This window comes from Natrix helvetica (assembly GCF_964273705.1).
Source record: "Natrix helvetica genome assembly, chromosome: 2".
NCBI lineage: Eukaryota > Metazoa > Chordata > Lepidosauria > Squamata > Natricidae > Natrix > Natrix helvetica.
In genome coordinates this window covers 137,072,798-137,095,336 of record NC_138552.1, presented here as the reverse complement: position 1 = coordinate 137,095,336, position 22,539 = coordinate 137,072,798, and the positions used below count along the sequence as shown (strand labels likewise).

Genomic DNA, 22,539 nt, shown 5'->3' with positions numbered 1-22,539 from the left:
TCTCCTGAAAGTAAAATTAAAACTATATTAATATCTATCTACGGAAGGTATGACTATTGAGTGTTTAATATAGCCATTAACAGATAGACATTAAAGATAGCAAATAAATTATTAATATTTTACTCAAGTAGGTCATATCTTGTATAATTTTCCATTGCCAGTGAAGAAGATATAGATTAATTAGCAAACATCATATTTTCCATTGCCAGTGAAGAAGATATAGATTAATTAGCAAACATCATATACTGTATAACTCAGCTAAAATTGCTCATGGGTCAAGATTCTCAGTAGCTTGAAAATAGATGGCACAATGTTTGCAAATATTTCTTGATTTTCATTATTTTACACTATCCAATCCCTCAACAATTAAAGAGAAACAGAATTGTTTTAGGTATTTTATTCTGATTCTTATATAGTACATTCATTTCAATTCTGTGAAGCACAATTGAATCATATCATCTTTTAGGACTGCTTTTTACTGAGTATGTCCAATAGCTACTTTCTACAAAATACTTCTCAATTTCTGGAATTAATATATCTTTTATATATTTAATCCTCTTTGAAGCTATCATACAGCTTTGATTAGAGTCAAGTAATAAATGTACATCAAGGAAATATTAACCTTAGAACCTTTTATTTCTGAACGAACTCATTAATATACATTTTCTGACTACTACTATTAAAGGAAATTTCCCATTGCACTGACTATTTTGCCTGAATTATATGAAAGTATACAATCTGATTGGATTTTACAAAGCACCAAAATTTGGAATAGGACACCTTTTTCATTTAACAGCCAAAATTCTACACGTCAAATCATTCCAATAGAAAGGCTAAATAGATTATCTCTTCACATCCTTAAACCAGTATTTCACTTAAGAAATGAGATGTATCTATGCCAGTCAGAAATTTATCTATATACATAAGTTATATTTGCTAACACGCATGTCTATGTATCCCATTGGTGAATAGAACTTCAAATTATGATTTAAATTGAAAAATATAATTTCTGATTTCATAGCAAATAGTGGATTATCACAGCATAGAAGGTTCACTTAAGCACACAGAAACTTATATGAATAAACTCTATAAAAATATGTAGGAGAATGAAGCTATATGCACAATATATCTTTTTATTGTATTCATTCCTTTCATTCCTTGTCCAGGAATGACCATATATGCATTTTGATCTACAATGTATTATTTATTTGTTCACTCTTTTATTATGTCATAGTTTAATTGTTTATGTAAATTAAGAAAGAAATAGAAAATTTCTATTTAAAACAAGTTCAACCATCTTTAAAGCATTCTTAACTATTCTGGGATGCAATTATACCATTTTTTTGATAAAATTCTTCTTTAAACTCTAAATGTTAAAGTTAAATGAGAAGCATTTAATGCAATCTGAAAAATATTCAGTTCAATTAAAAATAATTGATGCACGATGAAATAATTCTTCCCAAAGCTGCTATAAAATCTTTTTAAAAAAAATAAAGCTACTTAATAATTTTCATCTCCTAAAGGCTAGAGAAACATTATTGCATATTAAAAATTGGAATTCAGTTTTCCCAGGAGGTACAAGAAAGTTATTAAAACAACCTATTTATTGTTGATATAACTATCCATTTGTGCTATACAAAAAGTAACAATTTCAGTACATTAAGAGAAAAACTAATTAACACATAATTAGTATTTTCTGTATTTTGATAATTAAGGGGTTGGTTGACTATTTCCTTTCACAATTCCATTTTTGTATCCTGACAATACCTTTAATGAGCAACTAACACTATTTAAGCCCTGATGGCTGAGGAATTTAGTGACCATCACTACATTGCTTCCATTTATCACTGCCTCTTTACCTATAAATTAAAGCTCCCCTCCAGCTATGTTGATCAATTTCTTCACCCATATCAGCTGAATATGTATGGCATTAACCTCATTTACTAGTTGAGAAAAGATGAATTAAAATAAGATCCAATTCCTGGTCACACAATGTAATTTCAAAACTGTCTGCTAATTTCCAGCACCTGTCAGAATAATCCTTTACTTTCTGGTAATAAAAATGATGCATAGTTTTCCTGAAACCCAGAAGAAGAAGAAGAAGAAAAACCCTCCATGTTTCATATATTCCATAATTAACTATTAAAGCTACGAAGCTTTAATCCTGAAGGGGAATGAATACAGTCGGTTTCCTATACCCCTGAAATGTTTGAACTACATTCAGATACTTCAAATGCACTGTAAAAGTGTACAAGGTTTGCAATTAGGGAGGGATGTTGTTTTACATATGGATTATCCAGTAAAAAAACAGGTTAATTTAAATCAGAGATGCTATAAGGAATGGACAAAATTGCACCCCTGTTAATTCCCATTTAAAATAAAGTGAATTGGCAAGATATATTGTTTCCCATAGGACATTCTATTTATTTAGATAAATAGAATGCCAACAGATTGGGGCCATCTAAATCCGGGGGGGGGGGGGGGGGATTGTTCCAGAAGGCAGGCACTATAACAGAAAAGACATACTTTCTGAGTTGCATCATTAGCAGAAGAGATCTGGAATGTGCCCACCAGTCAGATCTCATGAACAGATAGATTCAATTGGAGATAAGCAGTCTTGCAAGTAACCCAATTCTATGCCATGAAGAGTTTTACGGTGACAACCAGCATCTTGAACTGGGCTTGTAAGTCTACCAGTGTGTGTGTGTGTGTCTGTGTGAATGCAGCTCAAGTAGTAGTGGAGTTACATGGGTATACTGTGATGCAACCATAAGTACCCACACTGCTGCATTCTGGACCAACTGCAGCTTACAAATGGTCTCAATGTCAGACCCATACATAGCGCATTCCAAGGTAACCAAGGCTTCAAGTGACTGTCTGTAGGGCCTCTTAGTCCAGGAAAAGGCAGCTTCAGTGCACAACACAGAGCTACCCAAAGATGTTGATAATTGGGCAGCATACAAGTTATCAGCAACAGTAGAAGTATTAAGGCCTTTCTTGCTGCAGCTGCCACCTGTTTTTCAAGTACGGTGAGTCCAAGATTACTTCCACGCTGCACACCTGTTCTGTGGAATGCTATATACACAATATACAGTATACTATAAAAATATAGTATGGATAGGAATACAAGTTCAGGAGTGGAACTACCATCAGCTATCTCCTCTACATGGATGACACCAAATTGTGTGCTATGAGTGAACGAGACATCGACTCACGGATCCACCTGACATACATCTATACAGTGATGCTATTTGGATTGGAGAAGTATGGACAGATAGTAATCAAGACAGAAAAGGTAGTTAAGATTGATGACAGACATACAGACCAACTACAAGTACCTTGGTAACACAGTCACATGAGAGTATTAGAAAGAGGCAAGGAAGACAGCAATGCCCAAGTACTACCAAAGGATAAGACAGTTCTTGAGATAGCTCAATGGGAAGAACAAGACTCATGCTATCAACACGTACATCTTGCCAGCCATCAGATACCCTGCTGGTATAGTGAGTGGCCAAAGAAGGACATGGAGGTTGCTGATTAGAAGACCATCATAATGTATGGAGGTTTCTACCCCACGTCCAATACCCAGAGACTGTGTACCATCCAGAAAGAGGACAAGGTCTGGTGAGCTAGAACTCACTTCACTCCCAGTCCATATAGGAGATCCCACAGGATGTTGTGGAGAATAATACAGCTAATATCCTGTGGGATTTCCAGACCCAGATGGCCTAGCCAATCAACCAGACGTTGTAGTGGTAGTAGACAAAGAACAGAAGATAGCAATGGATATTCTGTGATTATATGCGGTTTCCTATGAATGCTTGCTGCTCTTCACAATTTTAAAACAGTTTCTAAAGTTACTTACTTTAGGTATTTATTTTAATAGCCTTTTACTACAACGTTCAGTCATTGAACGCAGGAGAGGGTATGAATTAATCAGTTTGTTGAGATTGTCTTAATGTAACATACTGATCACAAGTCACCAGGGGTGGGTTCCTGCCAGTTCTAACCTCTTCTATAGAAGAGGTTCCACAAATCTACAGTGCCGTTTAGAACCGGTTCCAGCTCCCTCCCCCCGCCCGTCCGCACATCATCAAGATGAAGAGCGAGAGGAGGAATTCTGGGAGTTGAAGTCCACAAAGCCTAAAGCTTGCATGCTTCAAATGCCAGAGTTTCTGAGCCAACATTTTGGTTGCTAAGCAAGAGCATTGTTAAGTGAGTTTCACAACCTTTTACAAGTTGGCCACGCCCACCCAGTCACATGGCTGGCAAGCCACTCCCACCCAGTCACATGGCCAGCAAGCCACTCCCACAAAGCAGGCCACACCTACAGAAGAGGTTCTAAAAAATTTTGAAACCCACCACTGCAAGTCACCAAATACTTTTTAGTTTAGTACTAGACAACCTGTGTCCTACTGAGTCGTTTTAGATGTTCTTTATGTAAAAAGAAGAACAGAATAACGAATGGATGGATGGACAGACGGAAGGAAGGAATAGGAGCAGAGCGACTTCTGATTTCCTGCAGGCTTCCCCATTAAATTTACTTGAAGGAAACCAACCATCCTTCCTTCCTTCCTTCCTTCCTCCCTCTTTCCTTCCTTCCTGTGTGCACTAACAATCTAACTTTGTGCATCTGACAACAAAAGCTTTCGCATGGAACAGTTTAAGACACAGTTGGACATAAATTTATCTGAACAAGACAGCAGCAACCAATAATCTTTCAGTGATTCTTATGCATATGTTCATTTAGCAACCATTTCACTTAATGACAAAATTTCTGGATCAGGATACGTCACTAAATGAAAAGAGGGTATAATATAATAACTTTTAAACTGCTGACCTAAACTGCATGACTGCCTCATCTCGTTAAATTTTATCTGTAACAAAGATCCTAATCTAGTTATGTTTGAAAGTCTTCTGCCAAGTCAAGCCATGTGTTTTCATAAAGAGATTAAGTGACTGGAAAACTGTGATTTACTGTTGAATCCTGTTGTGAAGCCTGACAATTTTAGAAAAATGGCTGGATCACAACACTTGCCTAGTGCAGAAGTGTCAGCGTTACTAGGTAGACCAGACAGAAAAATCAACCTAATAAGCCAAATCTACTTTATTGTACAACTATATTAACAAAATCTTGCAAGTCTGAAAGTACGATTCCCCTGCCATCACCTTCACAACTTCAAAAATTACGGTGGATTCCTTCTGAATGTCTTGCTCCATCCATTATGCAGCTGCAGGCTATACCCTCTCTTATTCCTAAAGGCATCTCTTTACCCCTTCTCCCAAGGTTACATACCATACAAGAATAGCAATAGCACTTAAGACTTATATATTGCTTCATAGTGCTTTACAACCCTCTCGAAGTTACAGTATTTACAGAGCATATTGCCCCCCAACAATCTGGGTCCTCATTTTACCGAACTGGGAAGGATGGAAGAAGTTATAGCCAAAGACTATAGTAGTTGGATAGTAACAGGTCTTAGCTAATAGTAAATTATTTTATAAATTCAATTAAAATGTGATCTACCACCACATATCCTCCTTTTCCAGATTTACAGCAAGGTTAACACATATACAATAATACTTCTCATTAGTACAAAAAAACCATTTTATATTCAGTTCAACAGTATGGTAGTGATGTAACAGATAAAACTAACATGAAAAGCACTGAAAGTGCTCATTGCTGCATATCATTAGTATCTTATAAAATGACAACTATAAAATGACAAATGTAAATATCTTCTCTCCAGTGTTAATACTCTAGAATATTTCTTCAGTAACCTTGCCCAGGTCATTTATGTACTGCATAAAAGATTAGGCAATTAAATGGAAGGAAAAACTCAGTGCACTGAACAGAGAAATCCATTCAATGGGATATATTTGATTCCTGCCTTCTCTTCTTCAGGAAAAACTACTTGGGGAGCCAATGGTGTTGAAATGCAATCCCATAAACATTGTTAAAAACCATGGCAATACAATATGTAGCACATAGAAGAGAAGGAGACATTTCCCACAACAGCTTCTAATGGTTCCTGTTACTTTTATTTCCTCTAAAGAACATAATTATATTAAATAAAATATATAAAAAGCATACATAGTTTTGACAGCATAAAATGCAGAACTTTAACAAACTAAAGATCTATTTTATGAATCAAGCATATGCATTGCAAGATCACAATACCCATTACATATTTGGGAAGAAACTCTTATGGGATTTAGTGGGGGGGAAACCAAATATGTTGACTAATTGAATATTGGAATGGTAGAGCAATAAATTTAAGCATTTAAACATTTCTTACAGCCATTAAATAACAGAAATTTGGAGTAACTCAACATATATGGTGGGTTTAGGATCCCTAATATGGCAGATGGGCACTAATAAGTCCAAGATACTTGCTTTGGTACCTCCCAGGCTCCAGATCCCATTTTTTAGATTTTTTTTTAAAATGGAAACTGGCATGCTGCAAAGCAAAGTTTCAACATCTAGCATCATCTTTATCTTCAATAATGCTTCTATGCCCAAAGGGGATCAGTCAGCTTTCTTAGCCAATAAGAATGATGGGCAATTGATCCCATTGCATCGCTTAGCACTATGCACATCTGCCAGGTTCAAGTTAAGTGGGAGATATTATTCTATGTGAGTTATAAACTAGGGGGATATCAGGTAGAACTCTAGTGAGTTAGAATTTTGTTAAATGTACTAGATTCTCCTGCTATTATCTGAATAAACAAAGCCCACAGTAGCCATTTTAAGAGCATTCATGTTCCCAAAATTCCAAATGTACCTAACAGCATAAAACAGCTGAGGACCCCTCATGCTGAGAAATTGTATTGTAAATGCCTAAATTCATTTAATACCCTACAGTATTCCAACACAGCTGCAAAAATAAGGTATAAATGGATCCTTCCACAAATTTAAAATATCTAAGGGTCATATAAATGATTGTTATCCTAACTACTAGATCCATTTCTACATCACTTTAAATTTCTACTTCCAAGGATAAATCCTAATCAATATGAGTAAATGTATGCAGGTGATTTATGCAAGAGGATTTACTGCAGGGATATAATGCCCTCTGCTGCTACAAATACTGCTATAGCACAAGGAAAAATGGAGATGTAACTTCCTTTTTTTATTAAAAAAATGTTTGGTTGACAAGCAGACATCTAAGCTATAGGACGAAAATATTATATTGGTACATTTAAAAAAATGAACTCAAAATATTTAGAACCTCAACAGAAGAGAATCTGTGTCCTACGTTTGTTCATTGTCAACCCCTCCCCCCTCCCCCCCCATGATTTCATTCCATTTCTGGAATGCCATACTTAAATCACCTTGCTAGATTTATAATAACCGAGCTTTTTGTTCGCTTCACTGAAAATTTGTATTAAACCTATTTACATAATGAGCCAATATTAGTCCATATAAGCAACACTATGGCCTAAAATACCAAGATGAGCTTCTGAAAGTCAACTGTTTAGGTTCCTTGGTACAAACTGTCCTTATGTCTTGTGGTAAGCTTGCCTGGCTGCCTACTTTGAACAGGATTCTGGAACGGGGCTTCTGTTCTCACCCAGCATAGCTCTTTTAACATCTTGGTGTAAGATGCTAAGAAGCCACGAAAGAAAAGCTTTCCTGAAGCTCTTTGCAACAATCATTCATCGTTTCTTATATAGTACAGTTTTTCAATCACACAGGACAGTGACAGCGCTGCAAATGATCAAAAATCCACCCATCTAGAATGGATCCCACTATCACCAGTGACACGGAAGAGTCATAGCAGGCATATAAGGGATCATTAGCACACATTAATGTGAAAATAATTCCATCACACACACATACAAAAATACCATCCATCAGACTGAAGGAACCTACATTTTTCTTCATTTCAAGTTTAACCACTACTCTTGTATTTATTTTTCCTTCCCACAAAGAAAATGATTGTGCATGCAACTGGGGAGAGAAGAAGAGGAGTCTTCAAACTAGTCTGCCTGCCAGAAAGCCTGATTACTATAGCAGATAAGTAAAAAAGAAAGAAGCATTTTATAAATTGTTAAAGATTTGTTTGAAAAAGGCTTGCTTGAAGCACAAACAAAATTCTTTCAGTGTGTCTCAGAAACATCTGATGAGCTTTTTCATATTATGTGTTCCCCCTAAAGTTAGAGTGAATTAATGGCACTTTTCTTAAAGAACGTATCTTGCTTATCCCCTCCTGTTTAAAATGCAGAAAAAGCCAAATAATGTGTGAGATACAGTAAAAAGCACATAAATGAGTAACTGTCAAACAGACAGAGCTATTAAAATAATAAATCTTGCATATCCAACTGTGACACATAATATATACTAAGCCTTTTAAATGCTTGAAATAAAAGACAAAATGTAATGAAATCTCAAACTGTTTAATGAATACAACTGATGAAAACCTTACATACGGCACAGCAAAATGAACTTGACTGCAAAGATAAAAAACATCATTCAAACATCCGCAGACTAGTCATAATAGCTCAGCATTCTATTCCACGAATTGGCAGCTTCTGTGCTTACAAAATGCTCCTTCATCCAAAGAGGTTGTACATTCTTTTCAATGAACTAAACAGATCTCATTCTGTAAGCACAGATTATCTCCTTCTGAAAGTAAACAGGACTCTTCATGAGTGTAAAAGCACATGCAACTCTGGACTAGGATTAATGTTTCTAATCTGCCTTGCAATGCACATATTTTTAAACAGACTGATTAAAATGAAGGGGTGGAGTAGCTAGGAAAAGCACCTACTTTTGATGTGCGTTGAAGTTGATCTCCTACATATGTTTTCCGGAACTGATCCAAAAACCAGAGTATTGCAAGTTCTACTTTCTCATTGCTAGAACGTGGTAACTGGCCATCCATCAAGGAAATCAGTTGAAAGACTCTGGAATGAAAAACAGAAAAAAATATGTTTACCCTTGATATGTAAACAAAAGGCCAAACAAAACTGTTGGCATTTTGCTTAATATTAAATATGACATCTTCGTGTATTCTACCAAAAGTAATCCAACCATCCATCCATCCATCCATCCAATATATATAGCCTAGTTCCTCTTAAGGAAAACATTTTGGTGATTGCACTATTAAACTCTGATTATCAAGGAACATAAGTTCTCCGAATTTACCACAGCATTTATACATTATTATTTAACTTTTGCCTGATCCACAGAAAAACCAACTCCAGGTACAATCCTGAATTGGGTTCCAGAAACCTATAGGTTACAAAAAATAGTAGAGAGCTAAATACTAGAGTAGCTACTCATGAATCTATGCCAGCACTTCAACAAGTGAAAGCTGTAAACATTCCTTTATGGATTACAGGTAATCCTCCTTTAGCAACTACTTTTACAGTGACTGTTCTTATGAAGGTAATGACAAATTAATGTTATGACCAATCCTTGCATGTACAATCTTACATGTCTATAAAACAAGGAAAGATGAAGAAAGATCATGAGCAAAATCATGGTTTCACTTAGCAACCAAGTTGCTGTGTTCGCTAAATGAGGCCTACCCGTATAACCATTTGCTTAAAGCCATTTGAATCACCTCGCCAATACCATACAATGATGAACAGTTTTTGAAATAATTAATTCATGAAGAACACATACAATGTTCAATACCTCCATTGTTGAATGATGGGAGCAAACAAAGCCTATTATAGCATGTGCTCTGTTGGTTTCTCAGTGTAGCCATTGGTACCAACATAACTGTAGATGCATCAAGGAAAATCTTTTAAAGTGAAAGTAAATCTCATTCAGTGTGCTCAATAATGAACTCTGCTTCTCTTCTTAAGATGATGATCTTAAGCAATGTAATGTTTGAAAATCGATTCTCAGCAGGGTCTGTATTGGGGCTCATTCGCAAAATTTCTTATTTCACAAAAATAATGCTTAAAAGCTGTTTAGCCATCCTGTAAAAATATGATTTTATTCAAATATATTTTATTTGTGTGACATATAGTTCTATTCGGTTAACACATACCGACAGGATAATTCACCATCCATTGCATCATGTTCATCTGTACTGGTATAAGTTAATCTTCCTCCTACAACAGTTCCAACAAGATAGACAAGCCATGCCAAACGTCCTGGAATGCAGGGCGAATGAAAAATAAAATAAATTTTCCATAAAATATTTGCTGTGAAATTATGAAAATAAGAAGCAGGTAATTTTCTGAGGCCATTCAGTGATACTCATGGGAAACAAGGATGGGCTAGTTTTGACATTTATTGATCAAAACATTTAAAACAAACATTGCTAACCATTTCTATTCACCAAGTTTCTGATCTTTCTCATATTCTTTAGATGAGATTTTAATTCCATGGTTGTGATTTTATTTGTTAAAAACTGCTGCTAAGTATTACATACTTTTGTTTCACTACTGATCTTATTCAACAATTTTTAAAAATTGTTTCTGGCAATTTCTTTTCTAGATTTAGCCTTCAAAAAGGACATTTACTAGACAGGATATAAAAAGCATACTGGATTTTTCTTTTCGGGACTCTATTTTCCTCATACTTAATTTGTGATCAAAATACCAATACATATGTCTAGCTTTACTTACTGCAATTCACTTGCTTTTACTGCATTATAGATCTCTTGACAGATGTTGGAAAGAGCATTCATATTCATTCTACTCTAATGATTTACCCATTAGCCTTTAACATGTTACAAGCATCCAATCACAGGCAGCAACAGGAACCAATGCTTCAATTAAAATAACAAAAGTAGCAACCCAGTCGTTATACAAACTACAGACATGTGGTATCACACACATACATTGCACAGTTTTCATCACTCGCTCCCTTTACTCTCTCCCCATATGGACATCTCTGTTTGCAACCTAATATTTAAAAGATCACCTCTGCACAAACGACCATTCTTCAATTGAAAGCTTGTGTAAGGATGAGTTCAGCAACTATATTTACTGACCTAAGTGAAGGCTTCTTAAACTGTGGTTTTTAAATAAATGCCTAGTCATGATGCTCTGCATATTAGTAAGCTTACAAATTTCTTTGCTTGCTTTCTTTCTTTTCTCATCACAGGCACAAGACTTCTATATACTACCAACAATACTGCATTATTTGAGTTATTACTTATAGTCCAGAATATTATTTTGACATGGCCTTTAATTATATTTATCTATTTTTAAATTAATTATTTTGTTCATTAAAGCCATATTTTTTTTAATGAATAAAATTTTATAATTTGCATTAAGATATAAAATTCTGGGTTTTTAATGGAATTAAATGAGCACAACTCTTATTTCCACAACTTTCATTTCTGCAAAATGTAACTTTTTAAAATTATTCTTGGATATGGGCAATTTGTTTGTGTCAACCATTATTAATTGAATTTGGCTCCTCAAGAAATATTCATATGTCTAATGTATCTGTAAATGTTGTAGTGTATCTAAAAGTATACAAGTCAAGAACTTCAGTATTTTTATTAATTTATTTTAAATTTCTAGCCTTTCACAAAGAGTGATATGGAAAAAGCTAAAGTTGACTAATCTACCAATAGTGCTAAGAAGGTCTAAAACAAGGAAACACTTTCTTTTTCTCATTTATATAGCTACCCATCTCATCAAAAGCGACTCTAGGTGTCTGTAACTATGGAACTTTTATATCTATTGGTTTTACAGGTATCTTTTACTTTTTCAAGTGAAGAAAAATGGCTTCAATTGTCTGAAAACACAGCTGTCGGTTGAGAATATAAAGGCAAGCAAAATAAATTGACATCTAGAAACAACTTATGCAAAACATTTGCAGGGTTATATCATTTGATTTACAAATTAAAATTTAATTATTAAAAGAAAGTGATATATTTATTCCTTGTCCATTCCTAATAGTAGCGAAATCATTTATTTTACTTTAAATCAGAGTTCCCCAACATTTCTGGTTTTGTGGACGGGGGGGGGGGGGGGGCAAAGGGGAAGGTTCTGTGCGAGTGGCCAGCAAGCATGCACAGCTCCATTTGCATGAGTGGAATACATCGCACCTGCTGCTCACACAAATGCAGCATGCTCATGCAAATGGGGATGTGTGCATGCCCTGGCTGTTTTGTGGCCTGATTGCAATCCTCTCAGGTTGGGGACCCCTGCTTTAAGTGTCCCAGAAATTCACTTAACATTTTAAGAGGTCACAGTATTAAAAAGCTGAGAGCACCATCACCAGAATGGGGTATTTCAAATGGTAATTTGAAAAGACTACAAAATTATTTATAATAGTTTGTACAAATGTAAAATAGAAAGTGGAGGAGAATCAGTGACAGTTAACTGTTCAACATTACTGAGGAGATAACTCTGTTTTCCATTTCTCAGCCTATTGCTACCTGGCAAAGATAGGTTAAAACACAACTTTACTATCTGCAGTAAGATATTTATTCTTTGAGGTAAACAGAAGTCTTATTCTTGGTACAGTACTACAATTTGGGGGCCTTCCATATAGTTTGGACCATGTCTTCCATACTCTCCTGCTAATATATTGTGGGGACGATCAGAATTGAATTCCCAAACCCAATTGGCACAACTATGCTTGATGAATGAAATATTGAATTTAGTACTACCTCTTGACGGGGGTTCCTGGATATTTCTTTTAAAATATCTTGAAATCCCTGATTCAGAACATACCAGTTAAGATGGTAATTATTATTATTATTATTATTATTTATTCACATTTCTAAACCGCCCCCTCTCCCAAAAAGGGACTCGGGGCAGTGTACAGTCCACAATAAATCACAGATAAAATACAAATATAAATAGAGCTATAAATATATGTATGTATGTGGAGGAGGTTAAAATTAAGAGTCCTGTACAGAAGAATAAATATGAGGCTAAGAGCCCTAAAAACAATTAAAACTAAAACATTACCCTTAAAATAACCAGATGAGAATATACTACCAGGAGTTCATAGATGTAACATTTATAATCATGAGTCTTCAATTTTTGACGGAAGGAGCGGAAGTCCGAGGTGGTTCTAATGTCGGGGGGGAGGTCATTCCAGAGGGTTGGGCCCATCACAGAGAAGGCTCTACTCCTCGGCGCCGCCCGCTGGCATTGCCTAGTGGACGGCACTTGGAGAAGGCCCTCTCTGTGAGAGCGGATTGGCCGCAGGGATGTATGTGGGAGGATGCGATCCCGCAAGTAACTAGGTCCTGAGCCATGGAGCGCTTTAAAGATAGTAATCAGGACCTTGAAACGCACCCGAAAAACCACAGGTAGCCAGTGCAGCTCGCGCAGGAGCGGTGTTACGTGGGAGTATCTAGACCTCCCCATGATAACCCACGCGGCTGCGTTCTGGACTAGCTGCAGTCTCCGGGCGCGTCCCAAGGGAAGCCCCATGTAGAGAGCATTACAGTAATCTAGGCGAGACGTCACCAGCGCATGAGTGACTGTGCGTAGGGCATCCCGGTCCAGTAGGGGGCGCAATTGGCGCACCAGGCGAACCTGGTGGAACGCCCCCCTTGCCACGGCTGCCACATGGTCATCCATTGACAGCCGGGCATCTAGGAGGACGCCCAAATTGCGCGCCCGTTCCACAGGGGGCAGTAGCTCGTCCCCTATGGCCAGCGATGGAGTCAGCTGGCTGAACCGAGGTGCCAGAAGCCACAGCCACTCAGTCTTGGAGGGGTTGAGTTTGAGTTTAATGGTGAACCTATGGTACACATGTCACAGGTGATACACTATACCATTTTTGGCGACATGCTAGACCTCCAGACCCTTTGGAAGTTGCGCAATAGGGCTTTGCTCTTAAGCAGCTTCTGAGGCATCTGAAAATAACACAAGCATTCTCATGCAATTTTCTGAGGCTCCACAGGACTCACCAGGGCCCTCTTGGAGAACTTCTGGAGGGTCTGTAGAAGCCCCAGGATCTTCTGCGAATCAAGAGGGCAATGCCAAAAATCTCACATCCAAAAATTGTGTGAAACCTGTTACACAACTTGCAAAGCTTCTGGAGAATCCAGAGGGGAGGGAGGGGAGAGAGTCTGTAGAAAGACAAAAGAGTGCCTCTTTTTTCTGGTGTCTGTGTGTGACTATGTCTCTGTGTGTAAAAGTCATGCCAGCAGCCAAGATAGGCATTTTCTGAATTTTTGACACATTGAGCACAAAAGGTTCACCATCTTTGAGTTAAAAGACAGTTTGTTATAATCTGCTGGCTCCTAAACTCCTGAATCACTTGCCTAAGTAAAAGAAGTCCATATTCCCATAATGATTTTGAAAGCCATTGGATGATATTAACAACTGACTAGTTTTAGTTTTAAAATTCCTGCAATTATTGCTGCTTTATTATTAACCCCACTGAGCTACTGACAAAAGCCTAGAAGTATTTTAAACAAAGCAAAATAAAGTATTCAGAATTCAGCATTTTTAAGATCTATGTATCTAATATGACAAACAATAATATAAAATTTGGCAATTTTATTGACAACAGTCAAATGATATTAGATGCTTAGAAACTCTATATTTCACCAGTAACAATTCCAGAATTTCACCATATATGAATGTATGAATACTGTAATTGAGAAAGCCATAACATGGATTGATAACCACTCCAAAATGTAACATTAAACTCAAAAGTACTTCTGTCAGCACAAAGAGTATTTCACTAATAATCTTGAGTTGGTCCCTGTACACACAAAATAAAATTCATTTTCCTTCGCATTTGTGCTTACTTCTTTGCTCAAAACATTCAGTATTGCTCTTTTCCAGCTGCTAAAGGAGAATATTTTTTCTTTACCAAAATAATTATTGCAGTAATAATCTGTAATTATGTTTTATAACAGCAATAATCCCAAAGAAATCAGTCATTACCATAGATCACAAGTAATCGTTAACTACTGTTAATGACCCATTTCTTGGGGATTATTGTTTTAGCAAACCATGACTGCATCACAATCGATACAAAGAGCAAGACAATATAATAAAATGAGGTCTTAATATTATATTAACTTATTTTGGAACATTAAAAGCCATTAAACATCTAAATTAAAGTGTACATAACTAGGGGAGGTAACATTTATTGTTCTGGGCTAGCAGAAATGTTTAGTCCACAGAAAAGAAACTGAATATTACATAAACACTAGCAGAAATATAAACCAATGTCAAAATTATTTCTAATAGTAATTCAAAAACTGACTTTTTTTCTGAAAAAAAGAGAAAAAGCTAGGCTTTGGCCACACAATTTCTGGGCTTAAGATATTCAGAATCTTTAATTTATTTAAAGAACTAAATGAATATCATCCTGGAAAGATGTATCTTCATTTTAATTATCATCATAATCCCTTCTATATTGCTTTATGAACGTTAAAATCACTCTGCGTGCATTATCTCAAAATTCCTTACAACTCTGTAAATTAGGTTATTTTTATTACCATCATAATGTACACCGAGGAGGGGTGGGAAGGATAAGGCAACAGTTTTCAAATGAGTCCCTAATAGAGGTATTAATGCATGTTTACATAACAGCATTATTTCTGAGTGGGGGAACAACCTAGGAGAAAATATATCTTCCTTTCTTTCAGTGTAGCATTTGGAATATAAGGGTGTTTGTCATGTAACATTTCTGTTAGTTTAAGGCTGTCTCTGATCATCAGGCCTGCCCTGGCCAGCCTGGAATGAAGCAGCCTTTACCCGTTATATATTGATGCCACTTTTGTTGTCATTCACCACTTTTCCCCTTACGTCATTGTAAAATGGAAAACTCTTAAATCTAAAACATTTTTCACACTAAAGTTAATTTGATACTATGTTAAGCCTATGTTCACTATATTTACTCTAGAAGGGAATGCTGTATGAGCATGAATGCAATGACAGTTGATAATCTAAATCAGGGCTGTCAAAATCAGGTTGGATGCATCATTCACTGGCCACACCCATGCCCAGTTTAGCTAAAGGGGGGGGGAGCCACGATACGTCACATGATGACTCTGTGACAACACGAGTTTGACACCCCTGATCTAAATCTTCCCTTACTAAAAAGGGTTGTGTGAAAGTCTTAACTGACCAAAGCCATGACAGGGCTGAGTTATGGATCCATCTGGTAATAATCTGGCACATGAGCGATTGCAACATGGATGTAAGAGGAATAAATGATAATTTATTTATTCCGGCTCTTTGAAGGACTGCCTCTCTACATTCACCAGGCCTACCAGGACGGGAAGGAGGGTACATTATACAGTATGTCCGATCAATTAGGGATGGTGGAACCATGAAAAAGGGTGTTCTCAGTGGTGGCTGCTTCCTATGGAACATCATTCCCCTGAGGTATGAACCTAAAAATGTGGTTTTGTCAGCAGGTCTGGAGACCCAGAATGGAAATGGAACCAATCAAGTTAATTTGATTGTGTTAGTGCTGGCGAATGGGGTAGTGTTGGAGAGGGTTATGGGTTTTTATGTTATGATTTTTAATGTTGTAAAGCCCAAATGATTTGCAGTGAAAACCGTGTGATACAATGAGGACATGGATCAGAAAATAAATGTATCACAGGTAAGGTAGTTGTGTATGACAAGGAAAATGGAGTGACTGCAAGTTATTTATTTGTTTGTTTGTTAAATATGCTGCTTATCTCACTGTGGGGCTACTGAAGGTAGCTTACAATATCCAAGTTAAAATATTTACTAAAGATGGGAAAACTAATCAACAAATGTTAGGCCATATAAATGCTGATAGAATGATAATATATAGTATGTGAGCTATTGCAAAAAATAAAAAGAAGAAAAATGGCTGTGTTTTAGTTTTATTCTGTTTGTATTGTTATATGAAAGAATTGGATTATGTCAGTAATAAAAGCAGGCTAAATTGGAGTACTTTTGTATGATAAAAAGAGGATAGGATACTCATATATGATAAATTGAAGACAGGGTCATCAATGAACCTGAGGTGATCTAAACACAGACTGAACACAAGTGTTCACCACCACGAAAGATGTATATTAAGGCAATTTGGTTACATTGAGAAGATAATGAAGATGAATCACAACAGGTGCTGATTGTAGCAATTGTCAGTCCATGGAACAGGTTGCCATATCATGTACTGAGTGCCTTCAGTAGAGGTTGGCAGACAAAGGGTAAATGGTAATCTGTCAAAGATATTGCAGTGAACAAAGGTTTGGACCAGATGACCTCCAACCTATCTTTCAATATTTCTACGAATGTATGAAAGGATCAATAGGAAAAGAAAGGCCAAGAAAGTTGAGTTCAGTTAAAGATATACCGAACAAGAATTTTAAAAACAAAAGACAACATACTAAGCCCTATCTGTCATGGTGGAAGCCAGTAAGGATGGAAAAACATGTATATCAGCTCTGGTTTCACTATTAAGCAAAACAATCATTGCTTAGGGCACCACAGGAACCAGAATACTACAGAGGTTTTTTTTCTTCTAGCTATTATGTCCTTAACTCTTTCACTGCCACCTTCAACTTTAGCTTTCAATAAATTTTCGCAATTATATTTCTCCCAAGTAACAATTTCATTTAAAAGTGCATTAAAAGTGTTAAAAATTTGCCTTTTTTCTATGGTTCTAGTTATAAGTAAATAATTTGCTTATTTTACTTATTATTTTATAGTAAATACTTTTTTAAAAAAAACACATGGCTTTTCTTTAACAGCGATGAGGTCGGACCCAGGGAAATGACCTGAAAGAAAACTGAAGTTTAAAAATTTCTTATTTCATCTTCAACACTTATTGAGTGTTAATGTCTAAGCGATGGAAGGGCTGAGGGGCACCATAGTTGGGATGTGGTAATTTTTACGTGAAAAATTGCAAGAAGTTTTTAAAAAGACACTTCATAGTTGTTAACGTTTCAGTGAAATGGGTAGGAATCAATTCCTTCTTTCTCCTATAGCCTCCTGACCCACAATTTTGTCCTAGAAGTTTGGAAGATCCCCTCAGGCAGGGATGAGAAAGAAGATAGAAGAAGTTCAACTGTTTGTATACCTCTATACAATATTGGATGTTTTGGGGAATATTATTTCTTCTTGCACTAAAAAAACTGATTAAAAATAAATAAGTGAGCCAAACATATATGGCAGATATATGCAAAATTAAAATCAGAAAAATAATATATACTAACCTTCTTGAATTGAGATTGCCAGAGAATTTCTACTGGATGACTGCAACAACTTCTGATAGTTTTGTGCATTTTGGTCAAACAACTGTACAAGAAGCGCACAAGTCTTCTCATATTCACATCTACTAACTGTACATAGCTGTTCTAATTGCTGAAATACTGTGGCTGTATCATCCAAGGGATCATCCAAACCTTCCCTAAAATCCATATAAAAATTATAATGGATAATGTAAAAATCACTGGACAGTTTAAAATGACATTACAGTCGGTATCCATAAACCAATAGCTGAAATCAGCATAAATCTTGTCAAAAGAAGGTGCTTTTTAAAGGTTGAAAGCTGGTTGATTAATTCAACAATGATGAATCTGATAGGTTGTGTGTGTGTTTTTTAAAATAATGAAACCTAAGAAAATTTACATTGGAGCAAACTGATTTCAGAAGCACCTTTTTTATTTCAGGAACAAAATTAAGGCAGTTACCCAAATTAAAAATAGATACGGTATCAGGAAAGAAAGAGTATCTTTGTGCAAGAGAGCTAGCTATAGTTATGGTGAACTGTACTCTCGATTACCTTATAACCATGGAAACAGATTCCAGTCTAGAAGTAATGTATGCCTTTGTGATTTCAGGTGCATAGGTATCTAAGAGATGGGGTTCTGATGATTTCACAAAAGGAACTGAGGCAACCATTCTTTGCCAAAGGGTTAACAAGTAATGAACGCTGTTTGGTGCAAATTCCCAGTGCTATAAAGAAAAGAAATGAGTTTTTCATTAGAGTAAGTTTCAATCCAATGCAAGCAATCACAAATGTTATTTGCAATTTTTTCTTCACATCTTGGTAAGAAAACCCGTTATTATGTATTGTAAAAAACAGATGGAGCCCTAAATTGACAATCTTAGAATATTCTTGGCAGATAAAAGGTAAAATAATCAATCACAAAGCTCTATACGCCCTCCCCCCTTTAAAATAATCAAATCAATTACAAAAACATTATTACTTTACCTGTAAACTAGTAATAGTGAAACTTGCTATCAGTCTAATAACTTCTGGATAATCTTTCACAACTACTAATTCTCCAAGTTGATAATTGGTTTTCAATCGAGCCAAAAATCGACAGAATTCATGATAGTTACCAGGATCCGATAAGCCCTAAATTATTAAAAATAAAATAGGCATTCATTATGATGGTTCTTGAGAGAAATAATAGGTCTACACAAAAAGAAGATACAGTCCATCCCCAAATCAAAAATTAATTATTAATGCCATTGCATATGCCAGAAATATACAAATAAATAATTGTGAAATAAACTATTTTGTAAAGTCAGACACCTAAGAATTATCTGCATGACTGAAATTTGTTGGTGGGAGTAGAAGCTGTGATTCCTCATAGAACATCATAATAGGCTTCTGCAGTGCACTGGAGGAAAATCAGCAATATGTTAAGAATGCAACACAATTTACTATCACTGCAGAGGCACAGAGGAGGAGTAAAATACATGTGAGGTGATCAGGAATAGGGCAATTAATGCAGCAGCCAGGCATCTTTCTAAATATATGAAATAGCTAATATCTGTGTATTTAGAAGTCTTGTAAGTCAAATAAGAGTGATAAACGCCTTTTTATGTTACAAATGCTTTATTATACACCCCCACTTCCCACAAACTATTCAATAAGTCCTCAGTGTATTGCTATTTTAATACAATTGCTCAGTCACTTTTTATGAAATGATGGTTGTATATATTTAATAAATAACAATAAAATAAAATATCCCATAGGATAGAATAAGGACAAGATTTAAACTTGGCTTCTTATTATTTGCTCTTAGGAACTAGGCTACAGGAGCTAGGATTACAGTGTAAACTTACTTGGGCAAAAGAAAGTTAAGTTGTTATGATCTAAAGCAGGGGTCTCAAACTCACGTTGTCATGGCGTTATCACATGACATATCAGGACTTTCCCCCCCCCCCTTTGATAAAATGTACGTGGGTATGGCCAGTTGGCATCCAGCCCACGTGCCAGGAGTTACAGCCCTGATCTAAAGCAATTCAAAATCCATGGGCTATTTCTCATTCCCAAGATAGATCAGGGAACATGGAAGTCAGTTTGCATGTAATAAAAGCTACAAACCACAACAGAAGTGTGTTAAATGCATTTCCTGTTCCTTCACTCTAACAAACCATATCATACTGCTCAGTTTAAAGCTTACTACTATGAACGTAGTAATACCTCTTTTTTTCAGACATTTATACAACAGGCATAAGCTAAGAAAGCCCTGTGCATGCAAAGAACTTGTAAATTCATAGGCTGCTTCCTCTAGTTCCCCCATTCCTCAGTTTTCCACAAACCTAACAAGCAATATAACAGACATTTCTTCAAAGCAGGGACCACTCTCTCTTTTTAATTATGAGCAAAGATGCCTTGCTATCTGTTTTTAAGGATCATCTCCTCGTGATGTCTCCTGTCTCATTCCCATACCACTGTAGACACAGCATGGAGTTGATAATCACTGCTCCACTGATAAAGTGTTCTCTCTCTTCTTACAGTACAAATCTTATTATATAAACAGCCTATAGTACTTTGGTCACAAGGGTGATGATGATGAAGGTCAGGGGCAAAGATATGTCCAATTCCTGCTGGCCATTTAATTCTGCCATGGACTTGTCACCATTCCATTCAGTTGCCTTTCTACTAGAATACCATTTTTAATGGAGGAATACTGTTTACCTGCCCTCTTACAGTTACAATCCTTACAATTATTCCCCTGAAACAGGAGATTTCTGCCAAAAATTATACCTACATCATACATAATTTTCCACAGATATTGCTCACTAAAAATATGGATGAATTAAAACATAAAAATCATACAGGTTTCTTGCACAAAACCCCCCATGTCTACCCTTTATGGAATGTCATTTTTCTTCAATAGTTTGGAATAAAATGTGCATGTTTTGCTTGTTGAAAGATAAACCCTAACCCTAAAAATTACATTTTAACAAATGCCTCCGCTTATTAAATCTGGATTTAACCAACCAGAACCAGCAACAAACAGCCATAAGGTGAGCTGGTTGCTAAGGGCCCAAAATGTGTATCACGTGACCACATGTGTATCTGTGTGTTTGAAATCAGGTTGCTAAGTCAAGGACTACCTATAGGCATTTAGCAGATAAAATTGCTAAGATTTGGATTGGGACACTGGAGGTATAGCTTCGCTCAATTACTTGAGAAGAGTTTGAGCCTGTAACTCCTAAAAAAGAGGACATTATTCTTTATGCTGTGCAATGATGATGGCCTCTTTGAGAGAGGTGGAACACATATAGATCCTCAATGAGCCTTCCTGGACCCAACCAGTCCAGTCTCCAACCTTCCTTTTGGGGGGGGGGGGGGGGAGGCTGCTGAAAGATGGCTGGGCTAGACTTTTTCAGATGAGGTCTATCTGGCGCAGAGATAATATTGATCACACTTGTGGGGGACCTGTGGCAGAACCAGGATGGGAGAGGTACACCCGTCCTGGTTCTTCTTCATCACTCAACAACTTTTCACACCATCAGTCGTAATATCCAGATCAACTGTAGGAAGTGAAGTGTTACAATAGTTTTCTTTTCTCCGTGGCTGGTTCCAATCTATAATGGAAAGGGAGAGCTCATGCAGTCAGTGTTGATAGGAGGAAAATGCTCCTGGTTTGCCTGTTGCCCTCAGCTTAATGGTCTCACCCTTCCTCTTTTAACAACTATATGCGGACATTGGTTATGCTGATGATACTCAGCTATACTTCATGTCTTCAGACTAGTTGAGTGATACTGCTGAAGTAATATCCCAGTGCATGGAAGCTGGGAAGATCAGGATGGAAAGGAGCAATCTCAGATGTAATTTACTCTGGATGTAATTTAAGGTGCTGGTTGTTACTTTTAAAGTCCTACATGGCATAAGGCCGTGATGGCGAAACTAAGGCACGTATGTCACAGGTGGCACGTGTAGCCATTTGTCAAGGCATGCGAGGCGTTGCCCTGTCAGCGCTGGCCAGCTGACTTTGGCCTTCTTTTGAGGCCATTTTTCACCCTCCGGAGGCTGGTACAAAAAACCAGTCCTACCGGCAAACCGGAAGTTCGGGAACAGACTTCCGGTTTGCTCGTAGGGTCGTTTTTTGCCCTCCAAAGCCTTCAGGAGTCTTCCCCAAAGACTCTAGAGGGCAAAAAACAGCCCTAAGAGCAAACAGACTTCCGGTTTAGCCGTAAGGCCGTTTTTTACACTTCAGAGCCTTCAGGGAAGCCTCCTGAAGGCTCAAAACGGCCCTACGAGCAAACCGGAAGTCCATTCCCGAATTTCTGGTTTGCCCATAGGGCCGATTTTTCGCACTCCAGAGCCTTCAGGGAAGCTCCTAAAGCCTCCGGAGGGCCTCCGGGGGGCGGGGGGGCTGTTTTCACTCTCCCCAGGCTCCTAGA

General features: G+C 36.8%; 1 protein-coding gene across 3 annotated transcripts in view; it reads right to left on the bottom strand.

Annotated features, from left to right (window-relative positions):
- The window catches only part of RANBP17 (RAN binding protein 17), a 195,032-nt gene that overhangs the window by 151,033 nt on the left and 21,460 nt on the right, over positions 1–22,539 (bottom strand). For all 3 annotated transcript variants that reach the window (XM_081944687.1, XM_081944686.1, XM_081944685.1), the window contains exons 10-14: positions 19,103–19,249; positions 18,671–18,843; positions 18,102–18,295; positions 10,008–10,113; positions 8,775–8,910 (exon numbers count right to left, since the gene is read on the bottom strand). In XM_081944687.1, the coding sequence (XP_081800813.1) occupies positions 8,775–8,910; positions 10,008–10,113; positions 18,102–18,295; positions 18,671–18,843; positions 19,103–19,249 (756 nt within the window). The remainder of the gene's footprint in view (positions 1–8,774; positions 8,911–10,007; positions 10,114–18,101; positions 18,296–18,670; positions 18,844–19,102; positions 19,250–22,539) is intronic.